Here is a 16,334-nt window from a genome sequence, read left to right on the forward strand (position 1 = left end):
AATGTGACTAAAAATAAGTCCTTATTTGCCTGAGATTGTTTCTGTTTGGGATGAGAGCAAATACAGCGGCACTCAATTCTTCTTGGGCTCTTCTCATACATTTCCATGGCACCCAAGCTGCAGGTCAGAACTGCTCTAACCTGAACACATGAACCAGCATGAAATTGATATTGGCAATTGTGTTCACACTTAATGTCCAACAAGTACCATTAGCACTGACATATCTAACACATACTTTTGGACTTTCTGCTTTTTTTGAGATTTGCCCTGGTCTCTTTCTTATTAACTCAAAAAAGATCTTGATGTAGATGTGTTATTTATGATGTGTAACATCAGCTCTCATTCTTGTTTTAGTGATTGCTATTGATGCTCAGTATTTCCTTGGCATGACAAAATGTTTGTTTTAAATCAGACACTGTTCTCGGTGCACTGTAATTTTCCATTCCTTTTCTACAGTCTAAACATTCACATCAGGTAGAATATAAAATAGGATAACTTTGAGTGAGGAACTGGTTGCCATATGGTGGGTGCCTAAAATCTCAGCAATTTAAGGGGAAGAAAAGTGAAAAAAGATGAAGTAAATTCCACAAAATTAATGCCATAAGTAGGTGGCAGCTGTTAGTAAAGGAGAAGGAGAACAAAGGCAAAGGAAAGGAAAAGAATACTGAACAGAAATGTTACCAAGGATTTTTCTCACAGATGCGTGAAAATAAATTTCAAGGTAACCATCCACACAGTGTCCTAAACCTGTTTTCCAGGTTTCTTTTTAAAAATCCGAACACTGCATTTTTAACCACAAAGATTATTTTTCCCATTTGATCTAGATGTATAAGCTCAAATGTATCTTGATGGTGGAGATGAACTCACTTGCTGCTTTCACTGAGTGCTTGCTCTTCTCCCCTCCTCTTTCCTCCACCCAAAAAGTATGCTGTAGGCTTAAGTTTGTGGCTTTAATCCTGCAAATTGCACCCAGCTCAAAAGCACTTGGCACCAGCATCACTACTGCTGCATGAAATAATTTAAACAATAACATATGGTTGGAATTGAGATGGCCCCAGGCTCTGTTCCTTGTCTCACCTTGGAGAAGGCACTTTGATCTTCTCAGCTGTAAAATGAGAAAAGCAATTCTTGTTCCCTATTATGAAGTGCTTTAAGATTTTTGTATAAGAATTGCAATGTTGGTATTTATTACAAGTCATGGCTGTGGGCTGTCATGGTTCTGGTGCTGGATTTTCTAAAGGCGGAGCACCTATGTGATTATACTAACCTACATTTTGTTTCATGTTCATAAACTATATACTCACTGGGTTAATACCCCTAATGTAATTCCACAAGTGAGTATAGAGACTGGTTCCTTATGGTTTGGGAAACTGAAAGAAGGCATATAGGGGACTAAAATCTCTACTCCTATGCCTATCCAGGGAAATTTTTATAAATATCTCAAGGTTGGTAACACTAGGGTAATGGAGAGAGTGTTAGCCGGCTGTGTTGCAGACACTAAAAAACCCTTTCATGGTGTAAACAGACATCTGTTTTGCCCCACTTGTATTAATTTGTGCCCACGCATGTCATTTGCCTCTCCAGCATGTAAACCTGTTCCTGTAACTGTAGTAATGCAACATGTGAAACTGGGGTCAAAAGCCTGGAGACTTATCAGATGTTACATTTTCATGTCTAAAAAGTTACAGTATTTGAAATCAGAAAAATACCCTCAATGCAGTCCTGGAAGACACTGAATACTGCAGCCTAACCAACAGAACAGAGAAACACGTGAGTAAAATGAAGGGTGGGAGTAGTGCAGCTGTAGTAATGGCACTATGTCTGTGCTTGAAGCTAAGAATATGCTCAAATCTTTTTTCCCAGACCAAGCTACACTGCTCTGCAACTAGTAGGACTGAGTATTTTCATTATTGTCTCTTCATCCATGGAGCTTCTGTCCTGCCTGCTTACGGGTGTTTACATAGTTTGCACAATTTTGTTGGAGAGACACTGGGGTTTGCCAAAGCCCAAGGTGAAAAAGATCAGGACGTAGGATTTATAAAGACTGACTTTCGAGACAGTGTAAAGATTTATAATTCTCTCAGATGGCTTGTAATCTGTAGTAGTGCATTAATGAGTGGAATTTGCCTATGCCTTTAAGAAACTTTAGGGGCACAGTCTTGCTATTTGTGCATCTATATAGCCCAAGTGATTGAGCATTCCTCCCAAAATTCACATTTGTTAAAAGACTTGACATTTGGCTAGTTACCTGCAAAAAGATTACTTTCTCTGATGTGGTGCTGGAGAATTCTGACCACCAGAGTAATGTTTCTAATGCCTCAGAGACTACCTATGGGGAGTGACAAATCTGTAGAGCCTCTTAACACTTTGACTCAAATGTAAACTTTAATTTTAGGCTATTGCTGGAAATTTAAATTATGCATTGATTGTATTTCCACTGGGGTTTCAGTAAGTAAATTTTATCAAAAAGTATAAAAGGTCATTCTAGTTGATTCATAAATAATAATAGCTGAGCTACTGAAATATCTACTCTCTCCTCTTTGGTATTTCCCAGATACTGTGAAGGTCTCCCAATTCTTCCACGTAAGCATTTTCTATATGACCTGCTATGTTTTATCAAAAATATTTCCCTGTATAAGTTTTGGAAGGAGAGAGAGATGGAGCAAGAGTAAAGAAGAAGAAAGAATATCTTAAAATCATGTCAGAATTCAGAAGTGATCTTAAATCTATTATGACATCTCAGTTTGCATGTATTTATGTAGCTGCTCTATTTAAGGGTCCTGACATTTCCAGAAGTTCTTAATTGGCAATGTTCCTCCAAACCATCTGAAAGTTGTGTTATGGGAGGTTAACATGTCTAACTGTTCATTTCAAGGTTAAAAAAATGAAACAGAAATATAGAAATGTTTTCTTCAGTTTACATACACACAGAGTGGTCATTCTGGCAGTACTTGAAAGTATAAAAGAGGGTGAAAACATGAGTGGTTTGTGTATTTCTTAGTCCTGTTGAAGTGCTGAGAAATATCCTAACTCATCATTGAATAGAAAACTACTTTAGGGATATAAAATTGTGAAGTTCTCTGCCACCTGTCAATCATTGCTGTAGCATTTACAAACAGAAGCCATGTGGGAATCACATGCTCTAATCCCATGCTTATAAAGAGAAGACCAAAACACTGTTTTGTGCTTCTTTTAATACATACCACATATATATAATTACTGTATTTGCACAACTATTTGCATCTCATGTTACTTCTGTTGAATAAAGCACTGGTACGAATAAATATTTTGGACCCAGCTGGATGGCAAGAACTGCAATGCAGAATAGAAAAGGATCATAATAATATAAACAAATCCCAGGTGAGTGTGATCATTATCCAGGTCCTCTTGGCTTAGGCTTGAGCAACTGTCTACATAGAAGTTTCTCTAGTTTCTTTTTCCCCCACTGTTTTTCAGCAACAGGAGGCAGTTCCCTATTCACTGTGCTTTACCTTGTTTGGTTCTGGAGCTCCCTAGATGTGAAGATGTCAGCTTCTCCAACCTAAGCTTATTCTAAAGGCTGACAGTGGAAGAACTGCCATTTGGAAGTATTTCCTGAAATATTAACATGTCATTTTCTTTTTTTAAACTTGTTGATGCTTGTTTATCCAACAAGAATTATTTCTCCCACCCTCCAAGATACATGGATGGTTGCCACATTTTCCTCACATCCACTTTGCTGTAGTTACCCGAGCTAGGCAAACATAACCATTTTTTTCCTCTTACAAATCTATTTCTCAGCTGCTTAATCATTTATGGCTTTTCTGTGAACTCCACCTGATTTGACTAATGAAGGCAAAGCTGAATATAATATTCTGTGTCTTTATTGCATCAGAGCACCATGGAAAAGGTTTATTGTATTTTTTTTGCTACAAGTTCATCTTCATATGTAGTCTGAAATGCTGCCACCTTAGTCTGCAGGCTCATGTTGAGTTTGTCCATCATGCTATAATTTGTAGCTTGGGTTGGCACACTCCTTCACATTATTTCACACTTTCCTACTCTTTTCCCATCAACATAATACATATCCTAATGAGCCCCCTCTGAAATTCATCCTTTCCCAGAAGGTGCCAATAGCGGATCGGTCAAGTTTTGGCCAAATTAGTTCATAAGGAGTAGTCAGTACAGAAAGCCAAAAAGAGATTGTCAAGGGGAGAGATGTGGTGTTTGCCTCCAGCCTGACTACAGAATTCATTCTACCCCAACCCTAGATCTGATAGAAAGCTTCTGTATTACATGAAAGATCCTTGCCTGAGCTAAGGGGTTTTACTGTGCTGTTGACAGCCTGGATAGTAACATTTCTTTCTGAGCTGATGGCATCTCTTGCTGCAGGACATTGTCTCTGCCCAGGCTGACTGTGCCTGCCAGATGCATTGATTACATAGACAAATTTCTGAAACACCTAACTACTCTGAGGCAAGGGAGTGATCTGAGATGGCAGTGGGTTAAATTCATACACCTGGAAAACACTCCAGTTCCGGGAGCCAGAAACTGGGTCTTATAGTTTGATCTGAAATTTCAGCTTTCCTCCTGGCACAAAAAATATTATGGGGTTTTTTGAGCTTTATTTCCAGAGGCTTTAAAAGAGATTTTAGATCTCCGTGAACTATATTGCCGATAGCTTAGTAGATCTTTGTTGCCACCTTTTGATTTCTGTAGTCAGTCTCTTTATTTCCTTGTGCCTTCTTTAATCGCTTCATATTCACAAATTGGCTTATTTCCATGGATTGTTAGTGACAACAGAGTGTAAGGGAAGACATCTAGAGCACTCATAAAATTGCTGTCTAGCGCATACTAGTTTAGAGACATGGATAGATGGGTCCAGAAGATTTTTTATACCCTATACTCTGGCTTGAAGAGAAAAGGCAAAGTTCTTTGCCTTGGCAATAACACTTCCAAAATATCAATCAAGTATCATTTAGTGTAATAAACTACTTGATTAATCAAGGTTTTCTCAGACAAATCCATTTCAGTGAGTGTTACAGGTGTTCCCTGGAGAAGAAAATCGTAGTATCAATACATGCTAGCGGGAGGACCTATGGTGGTCTTCAGTATCATATAAACCACTCTTATTTAATTTAGCAGTGGATGTTTTGGGAGAACATCTAGTGACAGCCTTGAATATCAAACTCAGTGGAGACTAATAAAGAACTGATACTTGAAATTTGTCAGTAGGGGGACAGGTTGTCCAAGACTTGAAGGAACTTCCATTGCTCAAAACATCAATCTTAGCATTGAGTGCTCGGAAGTTCTTATCTAGTGAAGCACTTTCTCCTTTAGGTAATGCTATTCTGAAGTATTTCTCAAAGCAGCTTTCCTAGCATCTGGACTACATGGACCTTTTTGACTTTGACAGTTCCTGTTTAAACCTACAAAGATTGCTTATGTTGTACTGGCCAATAATTTCCTCCCAGCAATCATAAACCATTAGGAGGTTGCTGAGGGTGCTGGATATGTCTTTTGTTTTTCTGTCACTGACCATAAAGCTCATCTGTGGTCTCAAGGAGTTCTGGATGATAACATCATTCCTTAATAACAGCCTCTGTGACAAGGCTGCATTCAGCAGTTGCTGGTTGACTCCTAGGGCACTCTCATGTGGGTCCACTGTGTTAACCCCATTGCCCAGTGAACATATAAGATTCTTAAGGGTATAGCAATAGCAAACCAATCTATCATATTTTCAGCAGTCTGATGATACATAGGTTCATGTCTTCGTCTCTTCTTATCCAACACAAACAGCTAAAAGATTGACTTGACATCTAATGGAAATTTTCCAGTCAGGCATGATAATAATGTGAATCTGGGAATCATTGGTGGTAAAGATAGACTGAGCACAACAGCTGAAATACATGCCAGAGACTGTGCATTCCCCTAAGCTGGTGGATATGCAGTAATCACAGGAAACCAAATTTGATAACTATTCAAGATCAAGGTAGATTAACAACAGGGTTTAGAAAATCAGTGACAGACAAATGAAAGTTTCCCATCCCCATTGATCACAAGGTGAGCCTTCTCTTTCACATGCAGAGCTTGCTATTACCGTTCACCGCTTTGACTCTTTTGAAGTAAACTGATCAACATGCTCCATTTATTTTTAATTGATAGCAATTCTGGAACTACTATTAAGGTGTCTGCCAACATGTTAAATGAGGCACTGTGCAAACAGCGTATGACACTGGTACTTGAGAACTTGCATTTTTTATTTCTAAACATCTGGGGAGATGAGAAGATGCTGGCTCCAAAAGCCTTAAGGGACATGGGACTGGCCTGGCTGAGCTCTGACATCACTTTCCAGTTTGATTCAGTAGGACAACCAATGCTAAAACCTCTTTGCTGTAATGAAGACGAAGCTGCTGGCTAGCTGGCTCCATAAGAGGACTGAAGCACTAATTGGTCCATATTTGCTGACATTTGGTGTAATCTCCAAGGTCTCTTTATTCCCCTGGCTTTCTGGAAAAGAGCTGGAAAAGCAGAGAACCGACACGTGGATATGTAGTTACTAAAGAACATCTTACTGTTTCTTAATATAAGTTGTCTGACACCATGTTTCCATTAATTTAAATATCTAGCAGGGCACAGAGACTCCACAAATGCCTTACATTTTCTTCCTCTTTTATTTGTTTATATTGAACAAGTAGGTCATTGCTTTACTCGTAACCATGATAGTTCTGGCTAGTCTAAATAACTCGAAGAGAACTATATAGACTCCGCTGTTCCTACTCATGACTTCTACCCAAGCACCTCTTGCTTGTAACATCATTTGCTCTTCAGGAGAGAAAACCCCTTTTGGCTCTGCTAGGGCTTTGAGGGTTTTTGTGCAAAAAGTGATTAGCGGTGAGTTTTCTCAGTCTGAGCTTGCTTTGTGTTCACCCAATCAATAATCAATGAAGATAACTTAGATTCTGTTGTCATACCTCCTACTGCCTGATAGCTCTCAGTGCATCATCCCTACCAATGTCAAATCACTTCTGCTCTCACTGGAGCCACTTTCTCTGATTGCTCTCTTCTGACTGTTGTAAAGATAGATGCCCTAAGCTCTGACCTTGGCTTTTCTTTCTCTCAGTCCAGGACTGCCCGTCCTCCTCCAGCTATGTCCTTACAGTTAATGAGTCTCCTCATTCATTTATTCTGTCTCCTTGCAAGTATTTTTAGACTGTGATCATCTCCCTTGAGTTGGCTATTTCTTAAACAAGATAAATGCTATTTCACGTCATCTTTTCTCATATGTTCACTGTGCCTTATTAATTGAGACTCGTCATGCTTTAATTCTGTATCTTCTGAGGGTATCAAAAGACCTTTTGCATGCAGGCCTTGAGGGCTGCCAAGTAGTGTGGTATGAAGAGGAAAACCATCTACTTCTTCCGGTTTACTTCACAGTTGCATTCCCTAATTGACTCTACACTGTCATTGCGAAGACTTCTGAGATCTTAGAGGTGACACCATTTTTTCAGGTAGTCACGCTTAAAACAGATAAGCACTAAGCAAAAGTCTTTGGTTTCTGTGCAAGGTCTTAAGCAATGTGGAGCTTTTACTTAAGCCACTAGCATTATCAGAGAAGAAATGATGCTTACCTGATTTTCCAAAGCCAGAGAAGTGTTTTATTTTTAAAACCTTTGTAAGTATTTAGGCATTGTCACAAGAATCCACGTTCAAAAATATATTTGCTATTGTAGCTGCTATTTAATAAAATGCAAATAATAAGTATTGGCTCTCTAAGCACAGAAAATGAGGTGGTTTTATTGTTTATCCTTATAAAACTTTAGAGCCATTGAACAGATTTAGAATTTGTAACATTCTCATTGAGCTCAACCTTCATTTACTAAATCATAGCTAAGAGCAAAGATTCTGTTCACAGCTGTTGAGCCCTGTTACATCTCCTGGCCAAGGATTTCTCTAAGTGGGTGCACAGGTATGACAAGGAAGGGATGCCAGGGCAACTGGATAATTAAAGAGCTTCTCTTAACTGTTCCTGCAGAACCACTACTCTACCCCAAACGGGGCAGTCCACACACTTGGGAATGAGCAGAAAATAAGCCAATATACAAGGTCAGTCTAATGTTACATTTTTATAGCACTCTTCATCCCAGAGGATCATAACTGTAAAGGCTGTATCCATCTGAAAGTCCCACCACTACCGCTGAAATCCAGTAGTTTGCTGCAAAAGGAACCGTTTAGCTGCATAAAATGGCGATGCAGCAATTTACAGCCAGGAACACAGGAGTCTGACAGAAAGAATAATTGTGGGGAACTGTGCTGCAGTTACTCAAAACGGGATCTCTCTGCTTCAGCAGGGACTGAGACTTCGTGGTGAGGGCAGACAGCCGTGACTCTGACACCAGGGCTGGGCGTGATGCAATCCTGATGTGCTTCACATCAGGGCAACAGGCTTCACTGACAACTAATCCTGTTGTGCTGTGTGGGAGCTGTCCTTGCAGAGTGGCCCACCGAAACCCTGAGTTGGTTGTGCCCTTTCTCAGCGTGTGGTCCCGAAGAGCTTAGAGCCTGAGGCAACGTGGCACCAGGCACCAAGTGCCACAAGCTGCCCGAGACTGCAGCGTCAATCAAACGCCAAAAGCAGAGGGCAAGGGTGTCAAACCATAATTTCTGCTGACATGAGGAAGCTGCTGGCTGAAATGTTGGGAGCCTGTTGCCTTTAGAAATGTACGAAGAAAAAAAAAAAAAAGATGGATCAACCAGTCTGTGGAATAAGAATAATCCTGGGAATCCTTCCAAGGCAAGGTGTATGGCACGAGGCGCTGGCTCCAGTTCCAGCGACAAGGTGACTGTCTGCTCACCTTGATGCCATCGTGCCAGTAAGGAATAATTTACGTCAAGATGCTGTTTGTGGGCGATGATAATAGCTTAATTTTCCTGTAGCTTTCAGTTGAGGTTGATAGTGTAATTTATAAATAGAAATTAGAATGGGTCTGCAAGTTGGTTATTAGATGCATTTTTAGATTGGTCATTACATTAAAGTAGGAAGGGTGAAAGGACTTGTCCAAAATCCTATGATGAATTATTGGCAACGCCAATAAACAAATCCTAACTTTTTCCTTCAACATGTCCATGTGTGTGCTGTAACCAGTGTACAGAGACAGCTAATGAACTGTCAAGAAGCACGATACAGCTCATGTAAAAAATCAGAACACTTTTTATTGTTCACTGTTAGTGAAAATACAGCGTATTACACATGGAAACAGCAGTGCATTCATGTGAACACACACAGTGTGGAAGGACATATATCCTACATGTTTTAATTATCCAGCTAAGGGTTTTTCCAGTATATTTTCATGGTTACTCTGCTCATCACAATAGACTTTGTTTGTTATTGATTCAAATGTGTATGGAAGTGTGCAGCAGTGAAGGACGGTTACAACGCCTATAGCAGTGAGTGCCTCTTTTATGGCTCTTGAGAAACGCAAGGATGAAAGCAGGTGCATTCCTTGACCTGGGATGCACCGAGAGCATTTCTGAGGAAGAAATAACAGTTTTCACGGCTTGTCAGCATACTCCCCAGCCTGCTAAAGAGAAGCAATGCACTGCTATCCAGCCCACATAAGCTGATGTAGTTTGCCAAAACAGGGGCTTTTTGTTGCAGCTGCCGGGGAATCCAGCGCTATGATCCTGGTAGAGATGTCACGGTATCCTTTCTTAAGGCACCTATTAGCATAGGATCTCAGCACTGATCTCATGGGCTGTTGCTGCAGCTAGAAAACAACTGACACATTAGGCTGATTAATCCCTGTAGTAATTCCATTAACCTCCTTAATGGAGTTATAACATGGATGAATTTACCCCTCTGCAGCAATGCGAGAGGGAATTACCCTGGAGGGCTTATAAACACGGTGTGGCAGGGATGTTTGAGGTAAATATCTTTTTTTGTTTGCTTTAGTGCAAAGTGAAGCTTCCTGACCAGCTGGAAAACCTCTCTCTCCGCTGGGATTTTGAACTCTTCACAGCACTAATGGTGCAGGTGCCCCTGCGGGAGGGTGATGCATCAAGGCAGGGCTCCCGGCACCCTACGGACAGCTCGCTGTGTGTCCACGCTTCCCTCTCGCTCTCTCACAGGCACACATAGCCTGCCTGGTGGCACACAGCTTCTCAGACACAGCCCTTTTCATTCACCTCAGCCGTTTCCTCTCCTTGTGCCTCTGTCTGATCATGATTTATCTGCTCGCTGCTCCCTGTCAGGAGGGCAGCTTTGCCTGGACCGTGTCATTGGGCAAAGGACTGCTAAAAATAAGTAGCAGAGCTACAGCCCCGACATAGCCTTGCAGAGGGAGCAGATCAAGGACAGAAATGAGAAATTCCGTATTTCTCCTTGTGTCCTTTCCCCATTTTCTAGCCTGTGGAGGGAAGGTTTACCTGCTGCCTTAGCCAAGTGTGTAGCCTGCTCCTGGGGCGGTTTGATTGCATTGCAGTTCTGTCATTAAAGGCTTCTCAGTACTGTGACATTTCCTCAAGTATGTAAGAGCCGAAAAGGCACCCTGCAAACCCCTCCCAAAGAACAGACACCATTTTTGCAGTCTGTCACAACAGCCCAGGCTCTCTGAAAGCTCCTGCTGCAGTTCGTTAGGGACTATATAGGGGGCTAACGGGGCTGGGGGCTGCAGGAGTCAGGCAGGATGCCACTGGAGGGTCTGACTAATTTTTCTGCTAGTTCAAAGACTGTTGCCACGTACACAGGTGCAGTGATGTGACTACTAAGCTGTGGTATCTCTTCATCTACGTGGTTTGTGATCTCCTTGTTAATATGCTAAATTTATTCTGTTTGATAGCCAGTCCTTTCCTCCCACAGAGGCTGCAATCCCGAGAGATGGAGTAGCCCAGCTCTTTAGTGATCCAGGAGACAGCAGGAGAGAACAGGGGAGGTGGTGTGTGCATGGGATACACACACAAGCTTGGGGATTTTATTTCTCTTTCTGCCTACGGTAGTCACTTCCCACGTTCAGCACAGGGATGAGAAGTCCTAGCAGCCACCTCTTGCCAAAGACCTCTTGCAGGTTCTCCCTCCAGGGCCGGGCTCTTACCACTATCCCTTTCCGCACCTGGTACCGTGTCTGCCCACGCAGGATCAGCAGCATCTGGTGGCAGCAGAAGCCAGCGCAGGCCAGTCCGATCCCAAGCCAGAGGTAGAGCATGAGGATGACAAACATCTCAGAGCTAAGGAGAGCTCCTGCAGATGGAGAGTCGGGGAGAGGAAAGACAATAAAATAAAGAGTTTAGACACACCTCACATGCCAGTGTAACACTCAGCCCCGAGAACTGATGAGCTGCCTATGTTCTGGCCACAAGTGGGGAGGTAGGAGGAATACAGGCTGGTTGCTCTAACTATATAATACTGTTTCCTTAGTAGCGTCTGATGCAATGGACCTCGCTGGGGAAATACTAAAATGATGATGGTCTCCGTACACTTCTCCCTTTGCTGTTAACGTGAGGATCTAGATTACAGGGGCAAATTCAGCCAGAAGTGAAACATGTCTGTAAGACTTCAGCACTATTTTGAGGAATGGTTAATTTATTTAAGGACCTACCTGCTCATCGCAGTGAATCTAAGATTTCTAGGTTCCTTTTGAAAAGAGATATAGGTCCTACAGCATGTAGATGCTTCCAGAAGCTTTCCTGCGTGCATTAATACTAGGCAGAAAGATTTGGGATTTCTCTCTCTCTCTCTCTCAAATCACTATATGTATATATATTAAAAATATGTTAAAAAAAGAAAAATAAATCAGTAATTACTTTCCTACCATTGGGGAAAGGCAGTTTTCATATGAATGCAAGAAACAGAAACCGAAAACTTTCCAAAATACAATCCAAATTCCATTTTTAAAGCTGCTGCTAGAATATTCAAAATACTTTGTAGGTCTGAAGCTCCTAATTTAACAGGTTTTGTAACATACATTTATGCTGAATATATTTAAATAAAAATATTCTGTGGGCCCTTTCCTCTACAATGATTTTAGAACTCCTTCTGGAGAATATTAGTATAATAGCAGGTATCACGGAGTGACCTTTCAGTGTGTAGGCAGATCTAAACCCGTTAAAACAATAATCTCTGTGTGTGCATATGAATGCGTACACACATATTTTATGTATATTGGTCTATTATTAAACACCCATATTTACACACGGGTATACAAAGAAAATTAAATGTGTGTCAATACTAGTATAAATAGCTGATATCCTCTCACTGGTCCCTTCGCGGTTTAAGAATGAGAAAGCTCTCACACGCTCCCGTCCCTCTGCAAGACCATGGGGCAGGTGAAAGCTCTGGTCGCTCTAAGGCCCTACAAGAGCGTTTCTGCTGCAGCAGAGATTGCATGGGCAGTAGAGGTGTGCTGCCTAAAACAGGTACATGGCTGCTTCAGGTTTTAAGTTCAATACAAGGGTGGCTGGATAAGCGTCTCTTGCTTCTCTTATACAGAAGGACGGATTAGATGGTGTCATCTGGTTTTGCAATCTGCGAATCCCGGCTTCTCCACCTGGCAGTGCTCTAAGTGAGAGATTGGGGCTGACCTGTGACAATCACGTCAAGCTTTGGGCTCAGCCAGCAGGCCCCTCTGAGGATGATTCGTAAGGACACTGACTACAGCCTCGAGCTTTCAGAGATCGTCCTTACTTGAAAAAGACACAGAAGTCATTCAGTTTTCTTCCTAAATGCAAAGTCATCTTTCCCTTCTCATTAGATCCCATTCAGCTCAGTGGGCTTCATATGCAATTCAGCAAGGGAAGAACAAGCCCCTTAGGATGATGACAAATCCTCATACCAATTCTGTCAGAATAACTTAATCTATCAGGTAGGAAGCCCAGGGCCAAATATGGGGTTCTCTGCCCCTCTTTTGCTGAACCAGAGTGTGACAGACATTTGTTCTTTCCTACCGCTGGTACTCAGATGGGATATGGAGAAGGACAGCTATTTTCTTTAGAGGCTTTGCAAGGCGGCTGTAAGCTTTATTTCTATGAGCTGCTGAAATTCAACATCAAGAGAGTAATCACCTTTGTTTCCCCTTGCAAATATTAAGCATCTCTGAGCCGTGCTTCCCAGATACATGATTTTTTTAACCTTTTCCTCAGGTTATCTACATAAAGCATTTTCTATAATTTCTTTTGCAGATCCAGTCTGACCTGTGTTTATAAAAGTGCTACCCTTTTGTCCCTCATCACCACAGTCCATTATAGTCTTGGATTCACTTTTTCTCTAACTGACCTGGCATGATCTCAAGCTTATTGCCATACATTATCTATTCTAGAAAAGCTGAATCACAGGCTCAAATTATAGACTCTGGGTCAGATTCTGAAATCCATGCCCGGGCACAGTCTGGGCAGAATGAGCCAACTGAAAATTTTTCCAGCATGAAAGGAGGGAACACTCAGTTGACATAAGACCAGCAGATTCACCCTTCACCCTCCTTTACTCCTCTCCCAATGCAGAGGGTGTGATGGAGGAGAAGAAGAAGAAAGGCAAAGTTCTTTCCCTGCTATAGCAATGCTCTGTTTGGATCCTACAACAACCCTTAAGTCATAGTTATGCTAGCTGAAAAATATTGGGTGGACAACTCCTCCTGGTAACTATTCCAGGCTGTGTTTTTCTTTCCTGAACTGGAGGTTAAACGTGCTGGTAGAAACCCAGTAGGCCGTTCCTCCCAAACAACCAGGACACCACGTGCCCATATATTGCTGTGTGAGGCAGCAGTTCTCCCCCAAGCCGAGCTAGAGGTTCAGTGGGAACATGCTGGGAGCTGCTGCCTCTTGAGGGTGTTCTGGCTTTCAGCTCCCAGCCCTTCACCCAGCCCCATTGGGTCCTCCTCAAACACTCCCCATGCTGTCCTTGGCACTGCAGTTGCTTACACCAGAGCTGGGGCACTTCAGTGGCTCTTCAAGCATATGCCAGGACCCATCGGTGCAGATGAGCCCACGGAGTCAGAGAGAGAGAGAGAACTAATTCCTTGATAATCTCCTCCCACATCCCTGCTCCCCCTCCCAGGCTGCTGTGCTGATCAGAGCTTAGGCACAGGGGAAAATCATTCCCAGTGTTTTTAATGCTAGTGAAGCTCGTGCAACATTATTTACAAAAATTCTTCTACTTGAAAAAATGACTCCATAAAAATGTCATGGCAGGATTTCATGTTTATTGTCTCTCAGTGATTACCATGACAAATCTGCTAATTTGCCAAGTAGAGAGATATTTGTTTGTTTTCAGATGGCAACCCTGCAAACCCAGCCTGGAATTCTAAAAGCAAGCTGGGGCCTCTCTGGCTCCTGTATCCCCAGCAGCGGAGACTCCACGCTCAGATCATAATCAACACTTCTGGTGATGGTGCACGAGCCAAAACAGATTCCGGGCCCTTCTTACTGAGCTCAGCTGAATCTGCAAAGCTAAAATATATGGGATACCTATTTTAGTCTAACAAAAGCTGATCTAAGTGTGCGAGGCATGAGCTGCACAGGGGGGGAAATAGCATTTTTCTGCAGTGGCTTTCAGGGCAGAATAACAGCCTAGGCTGCCTGCACAGGCAAATCTCTGAGACCAGGCTTTATCTAGCTCTTAGGTTCAGACAGAGAAAGGGGTGAGGTTGGAGAGTTTGAGGGGGTGTTGAAAGGTGAAGAGGCAAGGCTGAAAGAGGAGAGGAAGAGTTATGGGAGCAGAGTCAGGAGGGGGAAGGGGAAGGTTTGTAGTGATTTATGGAAGGGCAGGGAGAGAGGGGAAAGGGGGAGAAGCCGAATGAAGGGTAAGGGATGGGGACAAGGAGAAAGGGCTATTTGCTTTTGCCGTGGAGCTTATGCAAGGAGCAGGCATAGAGAATGTCCCCTGGTTCTCTGTGGACCTGTGTCCCAGACTGGGGTCATGAAAGAGGGGGCTAATCATGTCACATTAACTCCTCTTTTGGTTTCTGTTGCCTGAGCCCCAATTCTTCTGTGCTGGAAGGCTGGCAAGATCTCAGTAAGTTTGTACTGCCAGGAGTCAGGAGGTGGGTGACAGTGGAGGGAGTGAGTGGACCTGGATGAAGAGAATGAGAATATCTCCGCTGGGATATGGGGAACCTGCAGGCTTGTAGGATACAAAACCCTACAGACCCCCCACCTATGCCTGTAGGAAAGGCAGAAGATTCCCCTCACCTGCAGTACAATGAGTGAAATCCCTCTCCTCTGTCTAAGTGCAACACACTCCCTGCATGACAGATATCCCTATTCCATCACCAGCAAGCTGGTTATGGGGCTTTTTCCAGAGCATTAGGAATAGGGCTGTGGCTGTAACCTGGAGTGTGTCCCAGCCTCTATTTCAGGTGAAGCAAAGTCCTTTGCAAAGGCTGTCTCTAGCCTCCAAAGATGATTTGTTGAACACAGCCAATTCTCCCTCTTGCACATTTCCCCACCACCGCTCCCCACACACAGCTAACTGAGGAAGATCATGTCCCCCGCGCTGTGGGAGCCCTGGAGGAGTAAGATGCTCTTCATCTCCAAGGAAGGAGTCCTTACCTGAGAAGAACTGGCTGATGGAGTGAGGCAGAAGAGTGAGGAAGGCCAGCGGGTTCGCAAAGGACATGGAGAGTGCAGCTGAAATGTAAGCCATGCCTGCCACCAGGGAGTCGAGGCAAGCCAGGGAGGTGTAGAGGCAGAACATGATGAAGTTTCGCATGTTCCTGCTCCCGATGCAGTTCCCTGTGAAGAAACAGTGGTGGTCATGCCTCTGGGTGACTCTGGCACACAGTCTACAGAAGTGAGTGCTGGGCAAGGCTGAGCCAGGGGACCTGCTTCCGTCCAGCCAGTCCGCCACCACTTCGGCTCCTTCGCCCAAGTTTGAGCCCTTGCCCAAGTCCTCGGGGGAGCTCTGGATCACAAGGACGTAGTTGCCCAGGGCATTAGCTGAGAGGAAGAGGAAGAGGGCCCCATGCAGCAGAGCAGGAGAGAAAAGTGGGGTGGTGGAAGGGTCTCTGAACATGCTGGGGATGAAGAGAAAGATCTGGAGGACGAAGGTCACTAGGGAGATGCACAAGAAGTAGGCTGGAGCGACAACATTGAGCAACCTGAGAACTAGCATTGCGGATTACGTTCCTGCAGGGGAAAGCAAGGAGAGAAGGAACATCACCGCTCCGGCTGCACACTTCATCCTTCCATTTCCTGCCGGGTCCCGGCCCCGCTGTCGCCGGGCAGTGCCCTCCGGGGGCCGCTCTCCCTCGCCGCCTCCCCACGGCCCCGGTCGGGCCGGGGCGAAGGGACAGCCCGTGGGCAGCGACCGCTCGCCGGCGCCCGGAGGAGGCACCCCGGCCCCGGCGTTTGCCTCCGGCGAACTTGCA

General features: G+C 43.6%; 1 protein-coding gene across 1 annotated transcript; it reads right to left on the reverse strand.

The window, feature by feature from the left end:
* Positions 1-10,773: 10,773 nt before the first annotated feature.
* On the reverse strand, positions 10,774-16,078 carry ZDHHC22 (zinc finger, DHHC-type containing 22). The gene is made up of 2 exons (XM_009886986.1): positions 15,517-16,078; positions 10,774-11,215 (listed from the first exon to the last, which is right to left on the reverse strand). The coding sequence occupies exons 1-2, from the start codon at positions 16,076-16,078 to the stop codon at positions 10,950-10,952; spliced, it is 828 nt and encodes a 275-aa protein (XP_009885288.1). The 3' UTR covers positions 10,774-10,949.
* Positions 16,079-16,334: the final 256 nt, after the last annotated feature.

The sequence above is a fragment of the Charadrius vociferus genome, unplaced genomic scaffold (genome assembly GCF_000708025.1).
Source record: "Charadrius vociferus isolate BGI_N301 unplaced genomic scaffold, ASM70802v2 scaffold14, whole genome shotgun sequence".
NCBI classification, from domain to species: Eukaryota; Metazoa; Chordata; class Aves; order Charadriiformes; family Charadriidae; genus Charadrius; species Charadrius vociferus.